Raw genomic sequence first — 24,741 nt, forward strand, 5'->3', positions numbered from 1 at the left:
TTATTATTATTATTATTATTATTATTATTATTATTATTATGTGGAAGCTGGGATATTTAGTTCTTTGCATCCCTATGAGAAGATGTCTGAGACTATACTAGGACTGCAATTCTATGCACACCTACCTTAGAGTAAGTCCCACTAAACGCACTGCATATTCATAGGCATAGGATTGTATCATAAAACTATTTCCACCCCTTGGAAGTATAGTTTTGGCTCAGTTGTAATCACTACAGTAATGTAAAAAATCACTGAATATTTCCCAAATATCTATTGGTTTTTGATGGAGCCATTTTTTCACATATAAAACAATATCTATTTTTCACAAATAAAATGAAGCCAGCATCCACAAGTGGAGGATGGTGTGATGGTACAGAGCTGGTCTCTTGACCTCCTAAGCAGCTGAGTCACTACTGCTTAACAGGAAGAAGAGGGTTAGAGGGATGTTGACATAGCGAAATGCAGAGCCAATCTAGTGCTCTTGCTGGTGTGCTTGCACCATGCTGACCTTCCCAGCACCCTTCCTCTCTCCTTCCTAGTAGGCAGCAGTAAGTCATCTACTGGGAAGTCATATGAGCTCCATCATGCTGTCCATTAATGCCCACTACCCTGTACTGTTTTAAGAGTTGGTCTCTCTTGTTCTTGCTTCAATTACAGGTGCCAATTCATGAAAATGTCTGCAACACCTGCATTTAACACTGAGTGAATAGTAAAAAAAATCTATTTCTGAGACCAACTGGGTGGAACTTATCAGACAAGACTTTTCCCTCTGCTTGACCTTCATCATAGGGCCCATACAAGGAAAATAGTATAATAAACACCTATTCCCCAGAATGTAGAGGCATAAAACCAATGAACAATTATTATTATTTTTTGCTGTAAAGAGTGGCATCCTGTTTTTAAAGTGTATCATTTTAAACGTTTTTCTGCTTTAGTGCCTATGTGTGCAGAATGTTCAGATTTTTAAAAGACCAAAATGCTTTCAAGTATCATGGAGATTATGGATTTTGCTTTTCGCCAGAAAGGAAATTTTATGCACAATAAAGAGTAGCAGTGTATGCAAGCGGTTCTATGCAAAACCAGAATTAAAAATGAAGTTTTAAAAAAATTTACATGTTTAATGTAACAATTTTTGTAGAAAATAATCAGTAACCAAGAACAGTGTATAAAATTCCAATTCTGTTTTTATTAGTATTAATTCCCTGAATTACTTTTATATGCTTTTATGCTACTTTTGTGTTGAATTTCTGTTTTAATAATATTTTTAACAGCTTTTACATTGTATGCAGCTTAGAGAGATCCTTAAAATATTAAGCAGTTTATAAATGCTTTAAATAAATGAATAAATAAATATCAATCAATGCTAATCAATGGATGATCCATGTAGTAGATCAATGTGGACCTCTGGCTGGCCAGCTCAGATCCACCTGCAGGCGGAAAGAGGATCTGAAGCCAGTTCATACAGGCGCACAGAATCAAGACTAGCTCAAAAGGAATTTTTAGGAGAAAAGCACTTTGGGGATTTAGGTGCTCATGGTGTTTTAGGACTGATGCTGATGTGACTCTATATGTGCTCGTTTTTGAGACCTTGCCAGACTGAATTTTGTACATATCCATATACCATAATTTGATGCTTTTGAATTATGGTGCTGGAGGAGACTCTTGAGAGTCCCATGGACTGCAAGAAGATCAAACTTCTCCATTCTTAAGGAAATCAGCCCTGAGTGCTCACTGGAAGGACAGATCCTGAAGCTGAGGCTCCAATACTTTGGCCACATCATGAGAAGACTCCCTGGAAAAGACCCTGATGTTGGGAAAGATTGAGGGCACAAAGAGAAGGGGACGACAGAGGATGAGATGGTTGGACAGTGTTCTCGAAGCTACCAGCATGAGTTTGACCAAACTGCGGGAGGCAGTGGAAGGCAGGAGTGCCTGGAGTGCTCTGGTCCATGGGGTCACGAAGAGTCAGACACTACTAAACGACTAAACAACAACAACTGTGTGAGCTCTTGCAAAGTGAGCAGATGACCTGTTCTGGACAGGGTCACTCTCCTCCGGAGTGATCAAGTTGGAAGTATTCCTTGATCCTGGCTTGCCATCTGAAACTCATATGCCTTCAGCTGCTAGGAGCACCCATGGCTAGCTCCAATCAGTTTGCCAGCTACAGCCCTTCCTGGACAGATATAGCTTTGCCGCAGTGACCCATCCTCTCATAACCTCTAGACTGGACTGCTGTAACTGGGGCTGCCCTCAAGGATGGTTCAGAAGCTGCAACTGTTGAAGAATGCAGAACCCAGGATGCTGGTGAGAACTTCTGCCTGGGCACATAATTACCCCAATCCTTAAGGGTCTGCACTTGTTCCCTGTGTGCTGGCAGCTCCACAATGCCCTGTAAAGTATGTGCATGAGAGGGCCTTTTCTGTGGTGGCTCCCAGGTTGTGGAATGCCCTTCCCTCTCATGTGCACCTGACACAATCATTGGATAAGTTTTGTTTTACATTTGCCTTTGGGGGTAGAGCACGATCTCAGAGTTACCACTCCCTCTGCAGCTTGTTTTGCTTGCTGTTTGATATGGGCTAATTTAGTCCTGTTATGCAGCACCTACTCTTTGCTTTAAGCTGTATGAAACCCACCATGAGACTGCAAGATGAAGAGTGGGCCATAATAGCATATAAAGACACTAACTAACTAACTAACTAACTAACTAACTAACTAACTACTGCTGAGGGCAAGCCCTTGAATGTTAGCCCACAGGCAGTAAGATGGTAAAAGATTGCAAGCCTCCACTATCCTTGACTGCTTTTGACAGCTTTGTTCATTCCGGAAAACCACAACGAGGCTTCTCCTGGCTGTTGGAGACAAATATTCAGAACTGCAGGTAATGGAATCTTTGAATATCACATCTCAGCCAAAAACGCTTCCAACCAGGAGATATCCCAGAATGACCTTCTGAGAAAATGAATTTGAGAGTTTGCATTGCCTCCTTCTTTGAGAAAACCCACCAAGGCTTGTATCTGGGCCTAGGTCTCACCACCTTTGCTGGGATCTTATTATTATTATTATTTATTGAATTTATATACTGCCCTATACCCGAAGGTCTCAGGGCAGTTCACATAAAAAGATCACAGTATATAAAATAAAAATAAAAGCAATAACCCAATAATACCTCCCCAAAAAGAGCCACATTGTAAAAGGGTATGGGGCGTTGATCAGGTCAACCAAAGGCCTGGTTAAAAAGGAATGTTTTTGCCTGGCACTTAGAGGTGTATAATGAAGGCACCAGGCAGACTTCCCTGGGGAGAGCATTCCACAGACAGGGAGCCACTGCAGAGAAGGCCTGTTCTCCTGTTGCCACCCTCTGGACCTCTTTATTAACATTAGAACACAACACCTACAATGAAAATACTAAAACCAGTTTGGGACCTTAAATAAGATGGGTTGGATCCAAAGGGAAAGCATTGCCACTTGAGATTACATTTCAAAATGCTGGAGATACAGTGTGAGGCATATGACCTCAAATTTAAAAGGAAAAAAGGGTGGGATTTGCTCCTCTGATTTCTGGGCATTCATTCTGAATGGCACTTAGTGAGCAACTCAGAGCTATCACTTTGCCATCCAAAGCTAGAAGCTGACAACAAGGGCCTAGGTCAAAACAATGCAAGTTCTCTATGAGTCTGAGCCCAGATACTTCTTTTTGAAATGACAATTTCCCCTCATTGTTAACTCTTCCCTCTCCTCGTGCATTAAACAAGGACTGTAACGATGTTTTAAAAGCAGTTGGGATGTGCCTCAACTGCGAAGATTTCCAAGTGACTTACCTTTGGATCTCTGAGAAAAAGAGCTCTCAAGATCAGTGAGTGGACATCTCCAATTGGAGGATAATGCATCAGAAGTCCCAAGCAGGTCTGATAATTACTTGATATCACTAAAAGTAATAGGAAATATGGTAAGTTTTCTTCTCTCAGTTTAACATAAAAGTAATCATTCTAAGCACAATTTGTGGGTTCTGAAAAAATTATTGTCACCAAATAGTATACAGCTCCTTTCTCCCTTTAGTTAAACATAGCCTCAAATGGTTGAGGGCTGATTTGCAACTTTTGCTTTGTTTCCCAAACATTTTAATCCTGAAATTAGCTTAAAGGTAAAGGACCCCTGATAGTCAAGTCCAGTTGCAAACGACTCTGGGGTTGCGGCGCTCATCTTGCTTTACTGGCTGAGGGAGCTGGCGTTTGTCCACAGACAGTTTCCGGCTCATGTGGCCAGCATGACTAAGCCGCTTCTGGCGAAACCAGAGCAGCAAATGGAAACGCCCTTTACCATCCTGCTGGAGTGGTACCTATTTATCTACTTGCACTTTGACGTGCTTTTGAATGACTAGGTTGGCAGGAGCTGGGACTGAGCAATGGGAGCTCACCCCTTCGCAGGATTCGAACTGCCGACCTTCCGATCGGCAAGCCCTAGGATCAGTGGTTTAGACCACAGTGCCACCCACGTCCCTTCTAAATTAGCTTAGAGAACCACTTATTGCCCCCTCTTAAAAGCTTGCTACATATTTTAATAGGATGTATTAAACTTCCATTATCTAACCTCCGTCTAGTTAGCACACAACTGTCCCTTTCTGGGTATGTGATGAACTTAATTATGGGTGAAATTAAATAAATCTTTTCTGCCAAGACTATGTAAACTACTTCATTTCTTTAGCACCATCTAAATCTTGGCAATACATCTACTGGAGCTGTCAAAGGAGTGCCAATTATTTTTGAATTGTTCGCCTAAATTGCTAATAATAATAAAAAATATATTTTAGATAGTGCAACTTTACAGTTTTGAGAACTTTAGTTTTAGAAATAATATCATTTTTATTAATTAAAAGCCTTTGTGAAAAATGTTCTTGCAACACAAGGCAAAAATCATTGATTAAAAAAAAAAAATTCCAAAATATATTGACTGCTTTATGGCCTTAGAGACTTACTAAACAGCTTCCCTGCACCCGCTTCCATGTGAGTCAATCTACTATCCTTTGGTACCTTCCCATCTCTCCCTGAAGAGGTTTATGAGGAAAAGATTCAGGACTGGGCAAAATGAATAATTATAATCTGTGTAGGGAGCCACTTTATCATCTTCATTTCCGTTGCTGATCCGACAGCTTGTAATTTTATACATCTGCTTTCATTTGTAAAGCACTCACTTATCCTACTCATTTTTTATCTGTTCTGCCTGTTTCTTTTTCTTTCCTTTTGTTTTTCTTGTTCATGTTCAGATACCTGCTTTTCTCTCTTCTCTTTGAAGTTAGCATAATGAATGCAATACAATGGGCTCAGTCAAGAGTTCTTTCTGCCGGGTATAATAGATGGGACCACGCATTATATAGAACCAATCAAATCAAACGTAACACAGTATAAGGCAGTTGTGATAAGGATTCTTTATACTTTCTTAAAATAAATAAGAATGCTGGGAGTAGTTCGTCCTAAATGGATTTTGTAAGACAACATCTGATGTATTTTCTTCAAACATACCTTTTAACACTCTAACTGAAGCCAGATTTTAGACTTTTTATTTGTTTCTTTTTTGGGGAAAAAGACTAAGTGTGATTTGATTCAATAATGAGCATTAAAATATTGATCGTAGGTATTTGCAATTATAAATTATAGGTAAATGCAACCAACAGAAGAAATGAAACTTCTCTATTATGTGACCAAAACCAACCTATTATCTTAAACAGGGGGTGGCAAATGGGAGGTGAAAACTTTTTGGGGTCTTTTTTTGTGATAGCTACTTTCCTTACATGTGTAAGACAAAAACAGGCACTCCTTTATATAATACTTTGTTCTAGTTCTATTTCATCTTCAAGGTTGAAAAAAAAGAAACCCTTATGAATTCAAATTGGCAGAAACAGTATGTTGCAACATCAGTAGAGAGAAGCTGATACATTTGGATACCAGAATCATTACTCATTTATATCAGTTCTTTGAAAGATATAAGCAAATACCTGAAAATATAGCTTTTTTGGGGGGGGGATATTTCTACTACAAAGTTCTTTTTGAAAAAGAAAGACATCTAGCTCATAAGTGAGCAATTATATGTCTAGAAGGCTTAAAACATCCTAAGAATAGTAGTATTGGTGCGGAGCAAAATTAAAAATACAAACTTCTAACTCTAGATTAACTAATCTGGGAAGACTATGGTTTTAGAAACATGGCATACAGACATCATTTGCAATCTCCACAACCTATATAATTTTATTTTTTAAAAAATATATTCAGATTAAGAGAATAATTAAATCACTTATAACTTACGTGGCAAAAGCATTAACAGTGTAAATTAAGGCATCCTTGGCTAACTCCTGCACCACAGCACACACTCTACAACAGAGGTAGCCAATGTGGGGCCCTCCAGATACTGTGGTCTATGACTCTCATAATCCTTGACCACTGGCCACGCTAGCTAGGGATAATGGGAGTTGTAGCTCACAACAACTGGAAGGCTCCACCATGGCTAGTCCCATTTTACAGTTTCACCCATAGTAAAGGTAAAGGGACCCCTGACCATTAGGTCCAGTCGTGGCAGACTCTGGGATTGTGGCGCTCATCTCGCTTTATTGGCTGAGGGAGCCGGCATACAGCTTCCGGGTCATGTGGCCAGCATGACTAAGCCGCTTCTGGCGAACTAGAGCAGCGCACGGAAACGCCGTTTACCTTCCCGCCAGAGTGGTACCTATTTATCTACTTGCACTTTGACGTGCTTTCGAACTGCTAGGTTGGCAGGAGCAGGGACCGAGCAACGGGAGCTCACCCTGTCGTGGGGATTCGAACCGCCAACCTTCCGATCAGCAAGTCCTAGGCTCTGTGGTTTAACCCACAGCACCACCCACGTCTCATTGTTCACCCATAGTACACGCTTACAAATTAGCCTCCATACACCCACACTTCCATTTGGTCTTTTAGTCATAATCCTTTTCCTCTGCAAGTTGAGAGGCACTGTAGTGCAGGACTCTATGAGGCAGTGGCCATCTAGCTGCACACTGCTTTCCTTATATGCTTTAACATTTGGGTTAGAGAGAGAGAGAGAGATGCAAGACTGGAACCAGATGGGCATTGGTGCAAGTGTCTGTTTCATCATAAAGTGGCCTAAGCAAACAAGTGAAAGGAGAAAGCAGGCCCTACATTTATTTATTTATTATTTATTATTAATACTTTTAATACTGTCTCTTACATCAGTCTAGAGGTGGTGTATTAGATATAAAAAACCCTACATCAATAAAAAGTTAATACAGTATAATAAATAAAAACAGGTGGCTAAACTGTTTCAGAAAAAAATACCTTAGAAAGACATATATTTTTATTCACATGGTAATATAAACTTGATATTATTTTTCATTCATTAGAATTTGAAGAGGTGCTTAGGCTATAGGAAGGAGCTTGTGGAAGGTCATCTTGCTTTACAGGACACTAGTAAAACAAATCTAAAAAGCTTTGTTGGGCTCACAGAACGACTTTTATGATACTTTGGACCATGGGCTCTATTTACAGCCTGCTTGATCATTTAGTCCCATGAAAGACTGTAACAGTATATATTTTTTAAAGCATTCCATTTATTCCATCGTTCTGACAGTTTTAAAAAAGCCACTTCCTATATTAACTATTGCAAGTGATGTAAAGAAATATTTAAGGGAACAACCCTCTTCATAAGAAACAGCTCAGTGAGGACTAATCAAGCTCAGAAGCTATGGAACATTAACTGATAATTGGAAAATAAAACCTGAAAGTAAGTGATGGCAGTGGGACGGAATGGAGTATCAGGATGGCTAGAACCCCTGAACAGTTTCAGTGCTGTTAGAAGGTGAAGATACACAGCAACATTTTGTTGCAGGTTTCTCTTAGATGGGATGTATTGTTTTTGTACCAGTGGTACTATATTGAATGCTGATATTTATATATTTGCACAATTCTTCTGAACTGCTTTGCGGTTCCTTACAGGGAATCAGATTGTAAATTCCAAAGTAATAAGGGTCTGGTCCAGCCTTTTGGGGGTCATGTATCTACGTATGGAAGTAACTTCATGGGACACAGACACAAAAAAGGCCAAAAGGTCCCTTGCAGATTGCAACTGCCTCACTTAGGGGTCTTTTTACAGTCACTGCCATATGCTACCCTGATGCAAGGAAGGTGGGAAGAGTCCACCTGTAATTTCCCCTTTAGAACAGTGCCTAGGGATGAACTGGAAAAGAAAGAACACTTGATAGTTTCAAAATTCTGGTGGATGTAGAAAAATGGATTAGCATCAATTCAATGTCCTCTATATAAAAAAAGAAAGAACAACAAACAAACAAACAAACAAACTGGAAAAAGCCCATTTTTAAATGGTTTCAGGAATTTCAGTCCAAATGCTTTTTTTGGGCCAACCTCAAGATCTTAGATCCTTGGGAATGGAGCATTTGAGGCAACAGAGTCTATCGAAGTATCAAGTGTGAATAATTGTTTGCAAGATTTGGCTCTCAGGTAGTACCCACAGGTGTGCTGGAGACTTCTGCATGATTCCTGCAAGTCAGCTAACACACACAAAATCTTTAAAGGCTTATTCACAAAGACTTCACAGACTTTTGCAGTTGGAATGTTACCAGATGCATACAAATTTGCCCTGGAAAGGTGGGCTGACTTTAAAATACAATCTACTGGAAGGCCTGGTTATTGATAACCATAATTTGCTTAATTTACCTTTTTGTGGTTCTGCACGTCTCTCAACTAATTAGGATAAATTGGTGGTTTTATTACAAATTTATTTCATTTACTTTTTTACCTTCCCAAGTATTCTCTACTTCCTACTTGCTTAATAGAGATTTTGCTTTAGAGTAAATCTCCACATAGTTATCTATATGAAAATCAAAGTTTTGTTCTAAACATTCCCCTGAACTTGTATGTTAATTATGTTTATGGGACTCTAATGCACATCAAAAATAATTTAAGTGCTCATGTGACATATTTAAAGGCAAAATAAAATAAAATGCAGAGAATTTTTGAAAAAAATAAATTTGCTTTTAATACATTTTCCCTTATTTTAGAAATCCATAAAATATGTCAGTAGTGAATGCATAGTTTTACTCAATACACTACATGTGACAGAAGGTGGAGCTCTATACTTACCTTGGCCACTTCGTTTTATGCAATGCAATCTACACTTCTGTGTTTTAAAAGAGGCATAGCAGGAGGAAGAACATCCCAAAAACCAAAATGTGTTTTTAAATTGTTGCTTTCTTATATATTATAAACAACTTCAAACCACTTCCAATCAAAATGATTTTTTAATTTTTTATTTCAATTAGAAATATATTGCATTAATATATATATATATATAGGCTATATGTATAATGTAATGCATACTCACAGGCATCTCTAATGTATAGCAGCATGGCTAAGAAAACATAGTCAACTAGATTGAGAGTGATGCTGTCAGCAAATAAAGCATCCCAGATGACAAGAAGGTCCTGGAGGGGAAATTCTCGCCCAAATAGAAGCCTTACCCATCGCCTGCAAATAAAGTCAACAAAACATATCAAAAGTTGAACCAAAAAGATCAGGAATTAATAGTTTACAGGGAAATCCAACACACAGTAACTTATGATTAAAATTAACATAGATATGTTTACGATGCTCTACATTATATCTTAACCTGGTTATAGAAGGAAGTGTGTGAAAGACTTTAAAAACTCTAGCTCTCTAATGTTGTTTAGCAGACAGGCTTTATTAGAAAAGCTTTGTCCCAGCTTACTTATCATTTCAGCTTTATAAGCAAATGAAAGAAGCAGCTGCAATAACAACTCCAAAAAAGTCCGCGGATGAGCTCAGCTGTAACAGGTTTCAGTGGAATTGATCAGTCTTCAATGGAGAGCACCTTCCTTCTGATTTAAAAGAACTTAAACGTCTGAACTGAACCCATAATCTTAAAATGGCATTAAGAGAAACCACTGGGCACTTAAGATTATAAATTTTACTTTAAGGATTTAGTTGTAACTGCCATCTGGTTAAACAACACTAGGTGCAAGATGGAGTAACTTTCAACGAGGGTTTATTTTGTTGTGTGCGTATTAGGAGTAATAAACACTTCATGAAGAATACAGAAAAAAGACAATAATGTATAATTTTAAACGTATCTCACAGTAGCTTTCCTTTGGCTCCCTATGAATATCTACTTCTAAAATTTGAAGAGGTGCTACAATAGGGGAAGCAGGGGAAACATGGAGCAAAGCTAATTTTCCACAATTAATTCTAGCAACATTATGTGCAAGGTGTTTTACCCAATAGTGGGAAATTACCCCTCAGTGACAAGCCTACAGGAAACTATTACCTTTCAGTGTTGCAAACATTACTCAGACTCTGCAGGAAGCCTATCACTTTAAGTAGCACTTGCGCCTTCCCTTAACCCCCCCCCCCACCTTTCACATTTCACAAACTGTTAGGAGTCATAACTCAGCAATGCTTGAAGCATTTGAGCTGACATTATTCACAAACGACCTCATGCAATTCAGGACAGAGGATGGATAAAACTAATACACTTAAAGGCGAAAAATACACCATGGCATAATGGGATTTGTTATTAGTCTTTTATCAGAAATCTCCTTTTCTTCATTACCACTTCATTATGCAGTGTTAATCGTTTGTAAATGTAGGATTCTACTGCTCAAACCAAAATCAGCTTCCCCGCTTTCTTCTTCTATTCTGCTTTTAGAAATTATCTTGGGAATATTAAGTCTTAGTCCCCAGAGGTATTCTGTTTTCACAGATGCAGACAGCTGACGAACTGGACTGCTTTAGTAACCATAATGCTGCCATTAATGATCTGAACCTCTGTGTCTCAATGGGTGTAAGCAATTCACACAACTGAAAATGGATGTATACTAACTGCTATCTGTTCTTTTCCAGCAACATTTCCCTTGTAGCAGCCATAAACCAAGGACCCTATTGTCTCTGAACTATGTTAACCATATGGCTTGACTTCAGCAAGTTTGCCTTCATAAAAAGGGATGCTTTAAGGAATTAAGTTCTAAGTTGGAGTGTTTTCTTACTAATTAACACTCTTTTATTGCTCTTTCAAATATTTAGAGACAATCTAAGTTTCACTTAATGATACTGTTGGACAAGAGGAGCCCCTTTCTTTTCAGATGGCTGTCTATAGTTTAATTATAGCCCTGTCCTGTTAATTTCAGCCTCACATCTGCTACACCTGCAGACTACTATGCTCACAACGGTATACCCTTTTATCACATTCGGTAACACAATAATCTGTATTTTACCACACCAACATAGCAATTGCAACCAACTGCAAATACAGAAGGGAGTTTTTAAAGCAATAATAAATATAAGAGTTACTACAATCTCCTTGCTGAAATGCATAGCCCCATGTTCTACACATGATTTCTATGTAATTAAACCATAATCCCCAAACAATCTGTAATTACTACCCACAGACAGTGGTTTAATAATGACCTGCAACACAGAGAAACAAATGCTGTGGAAACTTTAAACTACTAGAGTGACATATTTTTAAAATCAAATTTAAACTTTAAAAGGAAATAATTTTTATTAAGAGTTCCTGGGAACAACATCTTCCTGGAACCTCAGAGAGATGCTTCCCGTCAGGGTAGACAGACAATACTGGACTCAAAGGACCAATGATTTGACTCAGTATAAGGAACTAAACCTCTGCATAGGTTATTTTTGGGTTGTGGAGGGGAGGACATAATGAGTCATGCATTGCCTTATCTGCGTAAACTATTTCTCTTCTGACTGAGAATAACAAGCATTTCAGATACACCTTGCTGTTTTCTGTACTACATCCATAATCTTTTTCAAGAACGGTCCCACAAAAAGCTGAGGGCTCTTGAGGTTTCAAAGGCAGAGACGACTGTCCTTGAGGGTCTTAGCCCTCCATAAAGGGGCATGTCTGGGAAATCAAGTGGGGCTGATGTCTTGACCTGAGATTCAAGGTATTCTGAACCTGCTCTTAACATGCCTTTCTCCCACAATACGTCTCCCTCATTCCCTTAAACATTTTAAGCCAACCACAACCCCTTCCACGTTACTCAATTCACTTTCCTTTGCAAATTTAATGGACTCTGTAAGGTAAGAACACACTGCTAACATAGGCAGTACAGTAACAGCAAAGAGATTCTGCATAACAAGTTTCCATCATCAGCTTCCATGTCATTCACAAGCACAGACTCTACACCAATTGTTGATCTATTTGCATCTGGAAAAGTCTACTACTAATATAGGTGAGGTCTTCCATGCTAGTGACACCAGATACCTGCTAAGCACAGGTTGATTTTTTGCGGGGAGAGCAGGAAACAAACCTTTATCTAAAATGTTCTTCCAATTTGGACTGGGGTCATGTGCTGTTTTTCTTCTGAAAATGCCCCTGAGCTTTGCTTTCCTCCCCACAACGTAAACAACACTTGGGGAGTGGGGAAAAACAGCCAGCAGGGAGAATACACATTCATTCAAATGTCGTTTAGTCTTCAGTGGAACCAGGCATACAATGTCCTTGTTTTTGTGATGCCCAACACCGGCTCGTTTCCATATTCTTCATTTATGTATGATCTAATCTATTTTTAATATTGACTTTCCCCCAACTCATCCCACGTGCACTTGTTACAGTTCAAAGTATCTATTCCAAAACGTGTAAATAATAATAATATTCTGTAAAAAAACATCACCAGAAAAATAACAATAGCATGCAATAGAGAAACCTTCACTTCCAACGCTTACACAAAATAAATACATGAAATTACTAAGAACTCAAATTCTGTTACAGAAAGCTAACTCACAAGTACCGAGATAGATTAAAGGAGGATAGGTCTAACAATAGCTAATTAGACATGCTAGTTAAATGGAACCCCTTTCTTTGGGAACAGTCTACACTTAAATGCCAGTTGATGGGGGGGGGGGAACAAAAGCATGGGGAGAGTGGGCTTACTAGAAAAAGTGTGATTGGCCACTGTGGAAAACAGGGTGGTGAATGAGAGGTTTTATTTATTTATAATAAAATAAAAATGTGTATCCCACTCTTCCTCCCAAAGGAGCCCAGGACAGCAAACACATCAGTGATAAAACAATGCAATTCTTGGCCTGATCTAGCCGAGCTCTTATGTATATCACGTAAATAGTACAGATGGTTTATACTGCCTGCCATTTAGGCTTCACGCACCCATATTTTGCCTTTCTCCCTCTCTTTTTCTCTCCAGTCCTCTTCCACTGCATTTGAACTGGTGTCATTGTTATATAAATGTTTAATAAGAATTTGTTTACAAGTTGAAATTAATGACCCAGAATGCCCAGTGGAAGGAACAGATTCATCAGCGATGCCAATTTGGAAATAAATTCTACTGCCATTCGCAGATCCCACTAACTAGCTTTGAAAGAATACAATGAAGCTGTATCTGTGGAATGTGGAGGGTGGGCAGAGGATGTCATGTGAAAGGTTGGTGCCGGGGAGAGTTTATGGAATGGATGAAATAACAGGGAGGAGTCTCCAGTGATTGGCACAGAAACAAGGAACTGTGTGAAATGATAGGATATGTGGAATGCCAATTGTTTTGTGGGAGAAAAATGTTATTGAGAGGAGGAATAAGAAACCATGGGAAGCACAATTATTTCACCCATAGCTGACACCCTACGTTTAACTCAATATCCCTTCCTGTTACTGTCCGCACCCATATATGTATAATATAGCTCTCCCACCCTGGCTGAGCTTCGTCCAACCTGACATATGCTTCTACCTTACCATCACACATCCAACTCTCACTCCCCAAGCAGCAGTATATACATACATACATTTTTGGCTATGCATATCTTCTAAAACTTGCTGATGAGTATGCAACACTTACCTCTCAGTTTTGCTACTGAATTTTTTAGTATGTTTTAGTTATATCTGGGCTTTACTGTGATGGTGGTTGACATTTGTTTATTGTCCTTCATCTGAATATCCCAGGGTGGTTCACAACATTTATACATTCTTAAACATTTATACTGTGCTTTTCATTATACAATAAATTCAAAGTGACTTACATACAAATTTAAGACAAAGCTCCAAAGCCCAACACCTAAGAAACAAAACTGCACAAATCGTAAGTTATAAAACCGTATTTGGGAGGGAGCGTTCATATAACTTGTTTTAATTAATGGTTTGTTTTAGTATTACTATAAAGCACTTTAAGAGGTCGCCTGGATCCCACCCGATAATCAACATCTCTCTCTCTCTTTCAAATATACTCTCCACGCCTACCTGTCTTACATTCTTTAACTCCAACTGTTTATTTTGTAGCTGAAAATACAGCATGCACCCATGGTGTCCCCCAGTATAACCCCCCAGAAGCTATGTTCCAAATACATGATCCCCCCCAAAAAAATCTTTACTGCAGTGCTGTCCATTTACACACATCACCCATTTTCAGTCTTCTTCTCCAAGAACAGCCCCACACTGTCTGGTTGTGTACCATAATACACTTTCAAAAATGTCTGGTTGACGCCTACCTTCCCCGCCCCCTCAACCTTTAATTATCAGCTTTGTGATATCATAACTAACCATTTCCATGCTTTTTGGGGTTACAACTCCTCCCATCAATCCCAGTTTTTCCAAAAATAATTCCAATTTCCTATAAGCAGCACCAACTTCCACAGGTCCTTTTTTTGATCCATTGTGTACCGATTCCAAAATCTGGTTTTCTTTTACACCTGAGAACACACTCTTAAGAATTATCTAGCTGCAAACGTCCTGCTCTCACTCAAATAATTAAAACATGCAATCTTACCTTGATACTGTAGTAGGTATGCAGAACAAATACATTAAAAAAGCTGCAACTTTCTTGTTTTGGTAATCAAGCTTTTTTTCTAGTCTTCCACCCTAAACCCAATGTGCCTTTTCTTGATTCTCTCTTTTCAGTTTCCTTGTCCCATGTTTGCTATTATTTTCAACAGAAGCACCAAAAAGGGTGAGTTTAGTGGAGGGGGAAAACAAACCTTTCTATCATTCTTTCTTTAAGCTCTTCATAGGAATGGGTGTACTCCTCACCTAACCAGATTTAGCAGTGATTTCGGAAAGGGTCATAGCTTAATGGTACAACATCTGCTTTACATGCAGAAAGCCCCAATTTCAATCAATGGTATCTCAAGGTAGGGCTAGGAGAGACCCCCATCTGAAATCCTAGAGAGCCACTGCTGACAATTTATGGACCAATAGTTTAACTCAGATAAGTCAGCTTCTTATGCAACTAAATCAGCTCCGATAAGGAAAATTGTATTGAATAGTTATGGTTTTAACAGAGAATGTAAGATGTTTCAGCTATAGATTTGCCTCTGCAGATCATTATATCCTAATCAAGGATGGAGACTGCTTCTCGATTGTTGGGAGAAGGGGAAAAATTTATCTGCCACCCCAATATTTTACCTGTTTCTCTCTTCATTTTCTATCATACAAATTAACGGCTGCCATTCACTTCAACAGGGAAAAGTAAAACAGCCTGCACTTGAGTACATCGCTATGGTGGGGGCACAACCTGTTCATTAACTATTAAGTGTCCAAACCAGGTTTTCACAGCTGGAGCCATGTTCCTCCTTCCTTTTGTGAAGGCAGAATGCAGGAGCTAGTAATATGTTTCCAAAAACCTATTTCCAAAATCCTGCAGGAGTCATGTTCAGAAAAGGGGCAGAAATGAAGTTAGTTTTTCAGTCTTAGAGGGATCAATCCTGTAAATCTTGGCTGGTCTGGAGGAACAGGGCGCAGCCCAGAAAAGCTCTTGCCCTTTTCCCAGGAAGGTGTAGGGACACATAAACCACTCTTCTGCTTGGTCTTGATGCCTATTGCAAAGAGTTCTGTGCTGATAGGGTATGGACCAAGAGGGCTGGTCTTGACAGCTCTACTGCTTGGGGAATAGGCACAGAGAATGAAGGAAGCTGCATAAAGGACCAGTATTCTTGATGTTCTGCCTTGTTCTCACATTCCCAGCTATACATGATGGGCCTTTCCTGTGGACCCACAACATTCACTGTGAGAAGGATTATTTCCAGTCCAGCACAACTATTTTATTAAGCTCCAGTTGAGCCCTGTAGATGAACAGCTGATGAACTTCAATCAAAACCAGGTTATGACTTGGGTAGTTCAGGCCACTTTATAATGAAGCACAGGACATTTCAAAAGATATTTGTTCTGCAAATTCGCAACTGAGGAAAAGCTAACATTTCAGAAAGAAGAAATAGGAGAGATTTATGTCATCACAGTATTTCATCTTATGCCTATGGTAAGCTCTAAAACTAAATTAAGCTGCCCTTCAAAGGCCATAGACAGCAGTCCATTTCAATCCATTAGTTTGGCTAAATGCCTTCATACATTCATGAAGAGAGTCATTATCATCAATCTTCCAGTTATACCGACCAGTTGACTAATTGTTTATGCATGTACCCAGGAAATACTGGGTGTTTTCTCATTGCTAACACAGTTCCAGAGAGAGCTCAGTAAACAGCTAGTCCAGTCTTAAATGTACAAAGATGATGATTTAAATACTCTGCTAAGCAAAAAGTGCTAAATTGCAGCTTTATTTACTTCCCTAGGTCAGAGGTAAAGAATAATTTTGGGCTTCTTGAAATCTCATAGTACACCTTTTTGAGATGTAGTTTTTGGCAGCGCTAAAAATAGGTTGGGAGAGGATTTCAAATTTGTTAGGAAGAAATTAGATAACCTTAAAACAGTCTTTTATATAGACGGTATTACAATGTGCTAATTTAACTACACAATTTTGTGCATTTGAAGTTATTCCTATTACTTTTTAACAGGGCAAAGGAGGATTGTACTAGAAGTACTTTTATTTTTTACATAGAAACACAGTCTACACACTTATTTACTTACACACACACACTTTCTTACTTTTCTAAAGTAGATTGCCTATAGCTAGTAGAGATTGGGGGTACACCTTAGTTGGGCATTTAACATTTTTGGGCAGGAAAATATGGTATCATTTAGACATATAGTTACTTACATATTCCTATAGAAACCCTGCTGGCACTAAAGAGTTTGGATGATAAACAGCTAATTCATTAACTACAGTATTTGCTGGAAAATATGCATTAAATAATGCAGTACGGAAATTGTGGTTCTTCTAAGTCCCTGTCTGGAGAGGGAAAGGGGGGGGAGAGAGAGAGAGACATGCAGAGGCAAGCAATGTCTATGCTGCTTCTAATTATTCCAATTATCACGGCACACTATGAAAACTTGATTAATAACACTGAAGATATTGTTGTGGCAATTAGCCATATGGTTGTGGGACTTTATTCTGTCACGATTTAGCCATTAGCATCTACTTATGTTTGTCAGAACAGTGCATCCGTGACAAGTTGAAGTTCCGCTCACCTTGCTGATTCCCTTGTGAGCAACACTAGAGAACTGTTTATTCCTGGGAGCCCTTTACCAGAGTAAATTTTTCATGTGGCATCAGGTCTGACTGGGGACAAATGTCAAGTAGCTTATGCGACGACCCATCAAGCCTGGCTCTTTCTGCAAAGGTACTTACTAAATTGCTTGTCAAGGCAGACTTCTTTCAAAAAATGATTTGACCAGGAAAATTAGTGTCAAGTGACTTGTACTGAATGTTTTGAATGGTTAGTAATTCAAACAATATGCACTTTTCATTATTTAGACGTAATGTAATGTTCCATTGTGATTTTATACAACTATGTAGCATGCATTACAGTACACGTGAAATGCATACCTACAAGCCCTGGGACTGAGGGCCAAGGCCACCATCACTTCTGACCAGCACAAGTTCGCACACGTGATTCTTTTCAATGCAAGTCAGCATATATCAATGTTTGCATGTATATTCTCTCTCTCTCTCTCTCTCTCTCTCTCTGTGTGTGTGTGTGTGTGTGTGAGAGAGAGAGAGAGAGAGAGAGAGAGAGAGAGAGAGAGAGAGATGAATCCATGTGGATAGCTGACCTTCAGGAAGTTTAGGTGAGTCAAACAAATATTCTGCTGACCTATATGAATCCACTGGTGCAATAACATCGGAAGCATTATGTGAGTAGGCTATGGAAATAGTCAGGAAGAAAAAACACTTAAGTTATTAAGGGAGAGAAGGAGTTAGGAATGCCAGGATTTAAACTGTAGAAATTTCAAATAACTTTTAAGTTCAATAGCTGACTAGCATCTAAGAGAAGAACGACCTGCCTATTTGTTAGTTAGGGTATGTCTTAGGAATTAGCCCCAACTTCCCTGTTTGCTTGACTGAAATTTTATATTCTGTATGGTCTTATTAACAAACCGACTTCTTTGGCTGAAATAATCTGGTGTGTCCTGGTGGATAGATCCTGAACTGATGCATTTAACCACACCTGGTTGCCCTGGGGATTTTAGCCAGGGTACTGCACTGGTGTACATTAACCCTGGGGAACTGGTTGGGAAATGGCAGAGGGGCGACTTAAGATTCCACTTAAGTTTCTCCCCCAACCCGAAACTACTATGAGTCCAAGAATCATAGAATTGTAGAGTTGGAAGGGACCCTGGGGATCATCTAGTCCAACCCATTCAATGCAGGAATATGAAGCTGTCCCATACAGGGTCTCCCTGGTGCATAAATGACGCTTCTGATGATCCCAGAGATGTCACAGACTCTGAAAGCAGTGGTTCCAGCTGAGGTTGCCTGTCCCACTCCAAAGTGCTGTTACAGAACAACTTAGAAACATTTTGACCTGAGAGGAGGTGAGAGAAGACAGAAGAAGCTGATGGCTTCCAAGGAAACTGTCAGGAACAGTAACGCCTACAGAATGGTCAGAATTCAGCAAGAAGTACATGACAGAATTTATCATCCTTGATCTCTTACCACTCCCAGCTTGCCTCTGTGCTGTTACTAATTGTTATTCCGTTGGATGCTCTGCTCTATGCAACAGGCATTTCTGTTGCAGGATAGGCCATTTTACACCTTGCAAAAAACGATGCATGAAGTGAAACTAATAAAAAATGTATTTCCACTTTTGCAGGAGTTTCTGCACAGGCATAACTGTGAGAGCTACTACAGTGTCTGCCCATTACAGCACAGAACAAACTCCCATGCAAGTATTTGCAGAATAGCACTAGCATCTTTTTTCCCCACTCACAATTATTTTGATCTAATCAATTGTTTTCAGGTAATAACTTTTTTATTATTTTTACATTAACCTAGCGTTTTAGAATTGGAAGGAAATAAAAGGGGAAATATATGCCTTACAAATTTAATTGCTCAGATATTTTAGAGCTTGGGTCAACTCTGGGAAAAATTCAACTAACAAGGAAAAACATTTGTAAGTTACAAGGAGTCATGGAAAACATACTTCCTGATGTCTGAGACTCTGGTGCATTTGATTTTGACAGCTTACACTGCTGTACCTGCTCATTATGTGGTCCTGTTACTACTGCCAGATATTTTTTGTCAAACAGGAGGAGGTTGGAGGTCTTCAGATCCCATTACACTACTAGAGGTATTATGTTGACTTGTAAAACCTTATACAGCTCAGGAGCTCAATACCTTAAGGACTGCCTCTCCCCATACGAACTGACCCAAATCCTGTGATTGTCATTTGAGGCCCTTCTCTATGTCCCCCATCCCAGAGAACATGGGTAGGCAAACTAAGGCCCAGGGGCCGGATCCGGGCCAATCGCCTTCTAAATCTGGCCCACGGACGGTCTGGTAATCAGCATGTTTTTTACATGAATAGAATGTGTCCTTTCATTTAAAATGCATCTCTGGGTTATTTGTGGGGCCTGTCTGGTGTTTTTACATGAGTAGAATGTGTGCTTTTTAAAAAAAATGCATCTCTGGGTTATATATGGGGCATAGGAATTCATTCTTTTTTTTCCCCTTCCAAAATATAGTCCGCCTCCCCAAGGTCTGAGGGACAGTGGACTGGCCCCCTGCTGAAAATGTTTGCTGACCCCTGCCAGAGAGGTTCAGAGGGTGGCAACCAGAGAACAGGCCTTTTCTGTGGTGGCTCCCCAATTGTGGAATGCTATCCCCAGAGAGGCTCATCTGGCACCATCACTGCATGTCTTTAGGTACCAGGCAAAAACATTCCTCTTAATCCAGGCCTATGGCTATTAAATAATCTGGCCTGTGAAAGTGTATGTGGGAGGAGGGGAGATGACTGTTATTATGAAGGTTATTTTATTATCAGGTTGTCTGTCAGTATGTTTTTTATTATGTTTTTAAAATTGATATCAACTGAACATTTTGGAAGTCGAACGGGCTTCCGAACAGATTCCATTCGACTTCCAAGGTATGACTGTATAGGGTGCTGTGCTTTAGCACACACTTGGTGGTTTCAGTAAACGGGAGATGCCAGATAGATTCTCATGTATGTCAACACTTGAGCTGAATTCTCAGATTTTCAAGCAAAATGAGTGATGGAAGAGCCTCCAGGAATATATCTAATGTTCCTGACCTGAGACTCTGTCATGATTCCCTCCTGTACTTCAGCAGAATGCTGAGTATGCCTCCAGAGAGATGTTCCTATTTTTATATCTGTTTGCAGAATGTTCCTGCTTGTTTAGCCACAGTTAGACAAATTTGGGATTAGGACACGTGCTCCCTCCCTTCTTTTATGAAGCTAAAATCCCTTCCACCCATCTTGGTTGAGCACCAAGTTTTGCTAGTCTTAGCTATAGCTAACTATGTTGCTGTTTCAACCCTTAACATTGAAGTAGGTTCCTAGGATAAGGGTAAACTATATGGCAGAAGAAAGGTGTGGGTAAGAGTATACACAACCCCATAGCTCACTTCTGGTTCCCTACAACAAATCCTTTTGCATGCTCGTGGCCAGAGAACAACATGCTTACCACTTTTGAGCACTTCTCTAGGTTTTCTGGAAGGTAACCCATTTTATTCATATTTCTAGTATCTAGATACCCATTCTAGTCAACTAGATGCTAATTGTGGAGGGCACCTTGGGTGGTGGTGGGGGGATAATTTGTGCTCCAGAGAGGAAGCCCAATTGTGAATTTAGGCTGTTGTGATAGGGTTAGAGCCCTACCAGTGTGTAACAGTGTACAAAGAGCAGTGTGTGATCTCAGAAGCACCCATGACAGTCTGGAAGAATGTATGAGACTTGGATGAAGCCTGCATTCCTAGAATGGCTGTCTTCACAGCATATGAGGCAGCCACTAGGACAGGCATAGGTGAACTCGGCCCTCCAGATGTTTTGGGACTACAACTCCCATCATCCCTGACCACTGGTCCTGTTAACTAGGGATGATGGGAGTTGTAGTCCCAAAACATCTGGAGGGCCAAGTTTGCCTGCACTAGGACATCATGACTGCTGCCTCCAAGGACTTGAGACTGAATCATAGTAGTATGATTCACCTTTGACAGGCAGGAAGCACCTTCCTTTTGGTAAAGACAAGACTTCTTTGGGAAAGCCATAAAACTAGGCTTGAACAACAAGTCTCCCTTACCCTGCATTGATGTAATTAGTATTAAATGCTGCAGGATCTTTTCTTAGCTTAGCTCTGATAAGGAAAAACATTCTCAGTTCTGGATTCTTTTAGGGAGATTGAATTTTCCTGCTGTGGAAAATGGAACACTTAAGACATTAGCTTCCCCAGTGCTTCCTGGGGCAAAACTTGAAACTGGTTTAGAGCCTTGAACTCTCCTTCCACAGAACTGCAGAAAGGAAAGGCTTTTGCCTGCACCTTCTAGAGCCCTAGAGACTAGTTCTCGCATTTCTTCTTTGCGGCTGACTTTTGAGGAAGAGAACTGTTTCCTCTCCTTCCTATTTGGCTTATGATTTTCATGTCGACAAGACTAAAGAGGCCAGAAAGAAATAGCAAGCTGAAAAATGTTCCATAATGAAAATAATTACTTTGTCCTTTCCAGAAATTTCTTAATGCCTTCAGCTGCAGAATGCTGATCCCTGGCATTTCCCGGGTTCTCTTGTGAGGTTCATTGTGACTTTATGAGTTAATCACGTCAGGAATAGTCATTTTAGCTCTCATGCCTTTAGGAGTAATTACACATTTAAATGATTAAACAAATCAGGAAAAAATATCTACCGCATAACGAAAGCAGTTAACGCTAAAATCCTTTTTTATATATTAGTATCACAAGTCGTTTGTAAATAACATGTTCATTTTAGAGATGTAAAGAGTTCTGTCATGCCCTATGAAATAAATTATATTTTATTGGTGCCCGGGTGTTTCATAATTTCTATTTATTTGCTGCAAGAGTGGAGAATTAAGATAGAGTAGTTTATTTCACCAAAAGACTGACAAATGGCTCATTAGATACTTATGGAGCTGAAGCTAATTGTATGATTTTTGGGGGGTATTAATTGTCACTGCCTGCTTAACTAACTAATGCTGGTCACAATTATACTGCCCTTACCCTGCACTCTCATTCAGGTTAAAACACTTTGCATGTTAAAAGAAAAGGGACAATATTTTTTGCTAATGTAAACCAAAACATCACTATTTGGATTGGAAGAGCATGTAGGAGGAGTAACAGAGGATTAATGGTTCCCATTGGAGACACCAATGACAGTCATATCCAAATTGCAGTCACCTCACATCAAATAACAGCTTGAATCACAAATATTCCAAGATTCTACTTTCCCCCCACCCTCAGCTACAAATTAAATATAATTTACATTACTTAGGTTTTTTTTTATTTCATCGGAGACATAAGGTCAGAATTGATTGAATATGTACTACCTGCATATAATGATTTCCAGTTTTTTACAATCATGTGCTAATGCTCTACAGTAATGGCCTATGGATGAAGAGACAGATGTACTACCAGTCATTCGCTACACATTTGCATTAACAAATCATCATTTAATTGAAGCCCATCCAACAAGTTTATGCTACTTAAATAAAGTTCCTTTCAATAAAAGATGCCACAATGACACATGGTTGCTAGCTGCAATGAAAGTTTGGTGGGAGGGTGATTTATTTTCAGTTCATAGATTTAGGTGTATATCGAAGATGCATTTATTAATTTGTATTTTGCCGAGAGATAAACCACCTGACAACTAACACAGTGTTCCAAGCTAGTTCCAGTCTGAAATGAGATCATTTACTCTTTGAAATAATTATTTTGTAACACTACAATTTCATGCCTTGCAGGTTTTATCTCCCACACAAATATATAATAGACCACGAATTGTGTGTTAATATTTTTAGGCAAGCTCTAATAATGAGTCTCATATCCTGCTGTTACCAACGTGGACTAATTCTTTTTTTCCTCTAGATGTCTCGTTGCAGACTACAAACTTTGGCACTACAGTTAGAAATCAAGTTGCTTTTCTATAATTTTGATATTATGTTCATTTTTTTAAAAAAAATCAGTCTGGGGAACTATTCTGGTAATTTGCATGACTACAAATTTCAGATGCAGAAGAATACTTTGAATTCTATAATGTATCACAAAAGAGTAAAATCTGAAGGCTGAATGAACGCAACACATTAGTGCAACTAATGCTGCAATCCTAGGCATATTTATTTGGGGGTAACCCTCATTGTATCCAGTGGGACTTACTTCTGAGTCAACAAGTTTACAATTGCAACGTGAAGTGTTCATCTTGTAAAGATGGGCTTACGGTAGTCTAAATGTATCTTTTTTGTTAGCTGCTTTATGCATCCAAAAGTGAGATAAATTTTTGATGATCTCTCTGTCAAATACAACATAGTCACCTGTTTTTACCTGTTCCTGTTTTTATAATGCTGTTTTACTGTTTTTATGGTAAGACGTTGCAGATTTTATGTTATTTTTGTATAATGCTTAGTTTTTTATACTAAGAAATTTAGAAAAGCTCTATAAATAACTCACAAAAGGAGCTGTATTTTAAATTAATATTTGATTCCATCTACACAAAGTAAAGATGAACAAAGGATGCTAGCTGAAATCTTGCATTGCTGACTAATCTCAGTGACTTCAATGATATCTGATTAGTCCACATACAAGATTGCAGTGTCACAGTCTATAGAAAGCATATTAATATGAGTTTGATATCTTGTTGAAACTATTACTACTGAAATCGTATGCTATTGCTGTGTCCTTTTAAACATAAAAATAATGAATATGCTGCTATTTAAGTCATGTGAAAAGAACAATGAAATGTTTAAAATAAAGTATTCTGAAGAACAATATTGCAAAATTAGCCTGAATGGCATGAAGCAATTGAGGCTGTTTAAAGGCACCTTGTATATAAAATGTATTTTGACCTTCCTTTGAACTATTTTGGAATTCTCAAGTGTGAGTTTTTTACTTGTTGATTCAAGGTAAAATGTCATCATTCAGTGGAATTAAGCTGGTGTATTTTGCAATTCCAAAATTCACAATACAGATGCTCATTTTTATGTTTAAATGATAGTAAAACAAGATCCCCACACTCATTTTTTAAAAAAACAGCACAGAAATCTAACACAATACCAAATAAACACACATACAAAATATCCTACTGTGTCTTGTCTGTATGTTCTCAATGATCTTTTTATATGCTAACTCTGAATAGTAATTACAGATCTTGTAAGTTGGCTTCTGTTTTTCAGAACTATGAGTTGCACATAAAACATGCATTTTCATCACAACAATTACCATTAATCAAAACACTGAGAGCTAATACCACTCAAGTCCAACCTACCGCTGTGCCTAGCAATATATCAAACTGTCTGTTGTCAAACACTCTATACAAACTTAAACAGCCTATCACTGCAAATAACAAAAAATATGCT

General features: G+C 38.9%; 1 protein-coding gene across 11 annotated transcripts in view; it reads right to left on the reverse strand.

Moving 5' to 3' along the window:
* TBC1D5 (TBC1 domain family member 5) overlaps nt 1-24,741 on the reverse strand; it is a 289,716-nt gene that overhangs the window by 91,954 nt on the left and 173,021 nt on the right. For all 11 annotated transcript variants that reach the window (XM_053359280.1, XM_053359270.1, XM_053359272.1 and 8 more), the window contains 2 exons: nt 9,382-9,524; nt 3,819-3,925 (listed from right to left, as the gene is read on the reverse strand). In XM_053359280.1, coding sequence (XP_053215255.1) covers nt 3,819-3,925; nt 9,382-9,524 — 250 coding nt within the window. The remainder of the gene's footprint in view (nt 1-3,818; nt 3,926-9,381; nt 9,525-24,741) is intronic.

Source organism: Podarcis raffonei, chromosome 12, assembly GCF_027172205.1.
Source record: "Podarcis raffonei isolate rPodRaf1 chromosome 12, rPodRaf1.pri, whole genome shotgun sequence".
In the NCBI taxonomy this organism is placed as follows: Eukaryota; Metazoa; Chordata; class Lepidosauria; order Squamata; family Lacertidae; genus Podarcis; species Podarcis raffonei.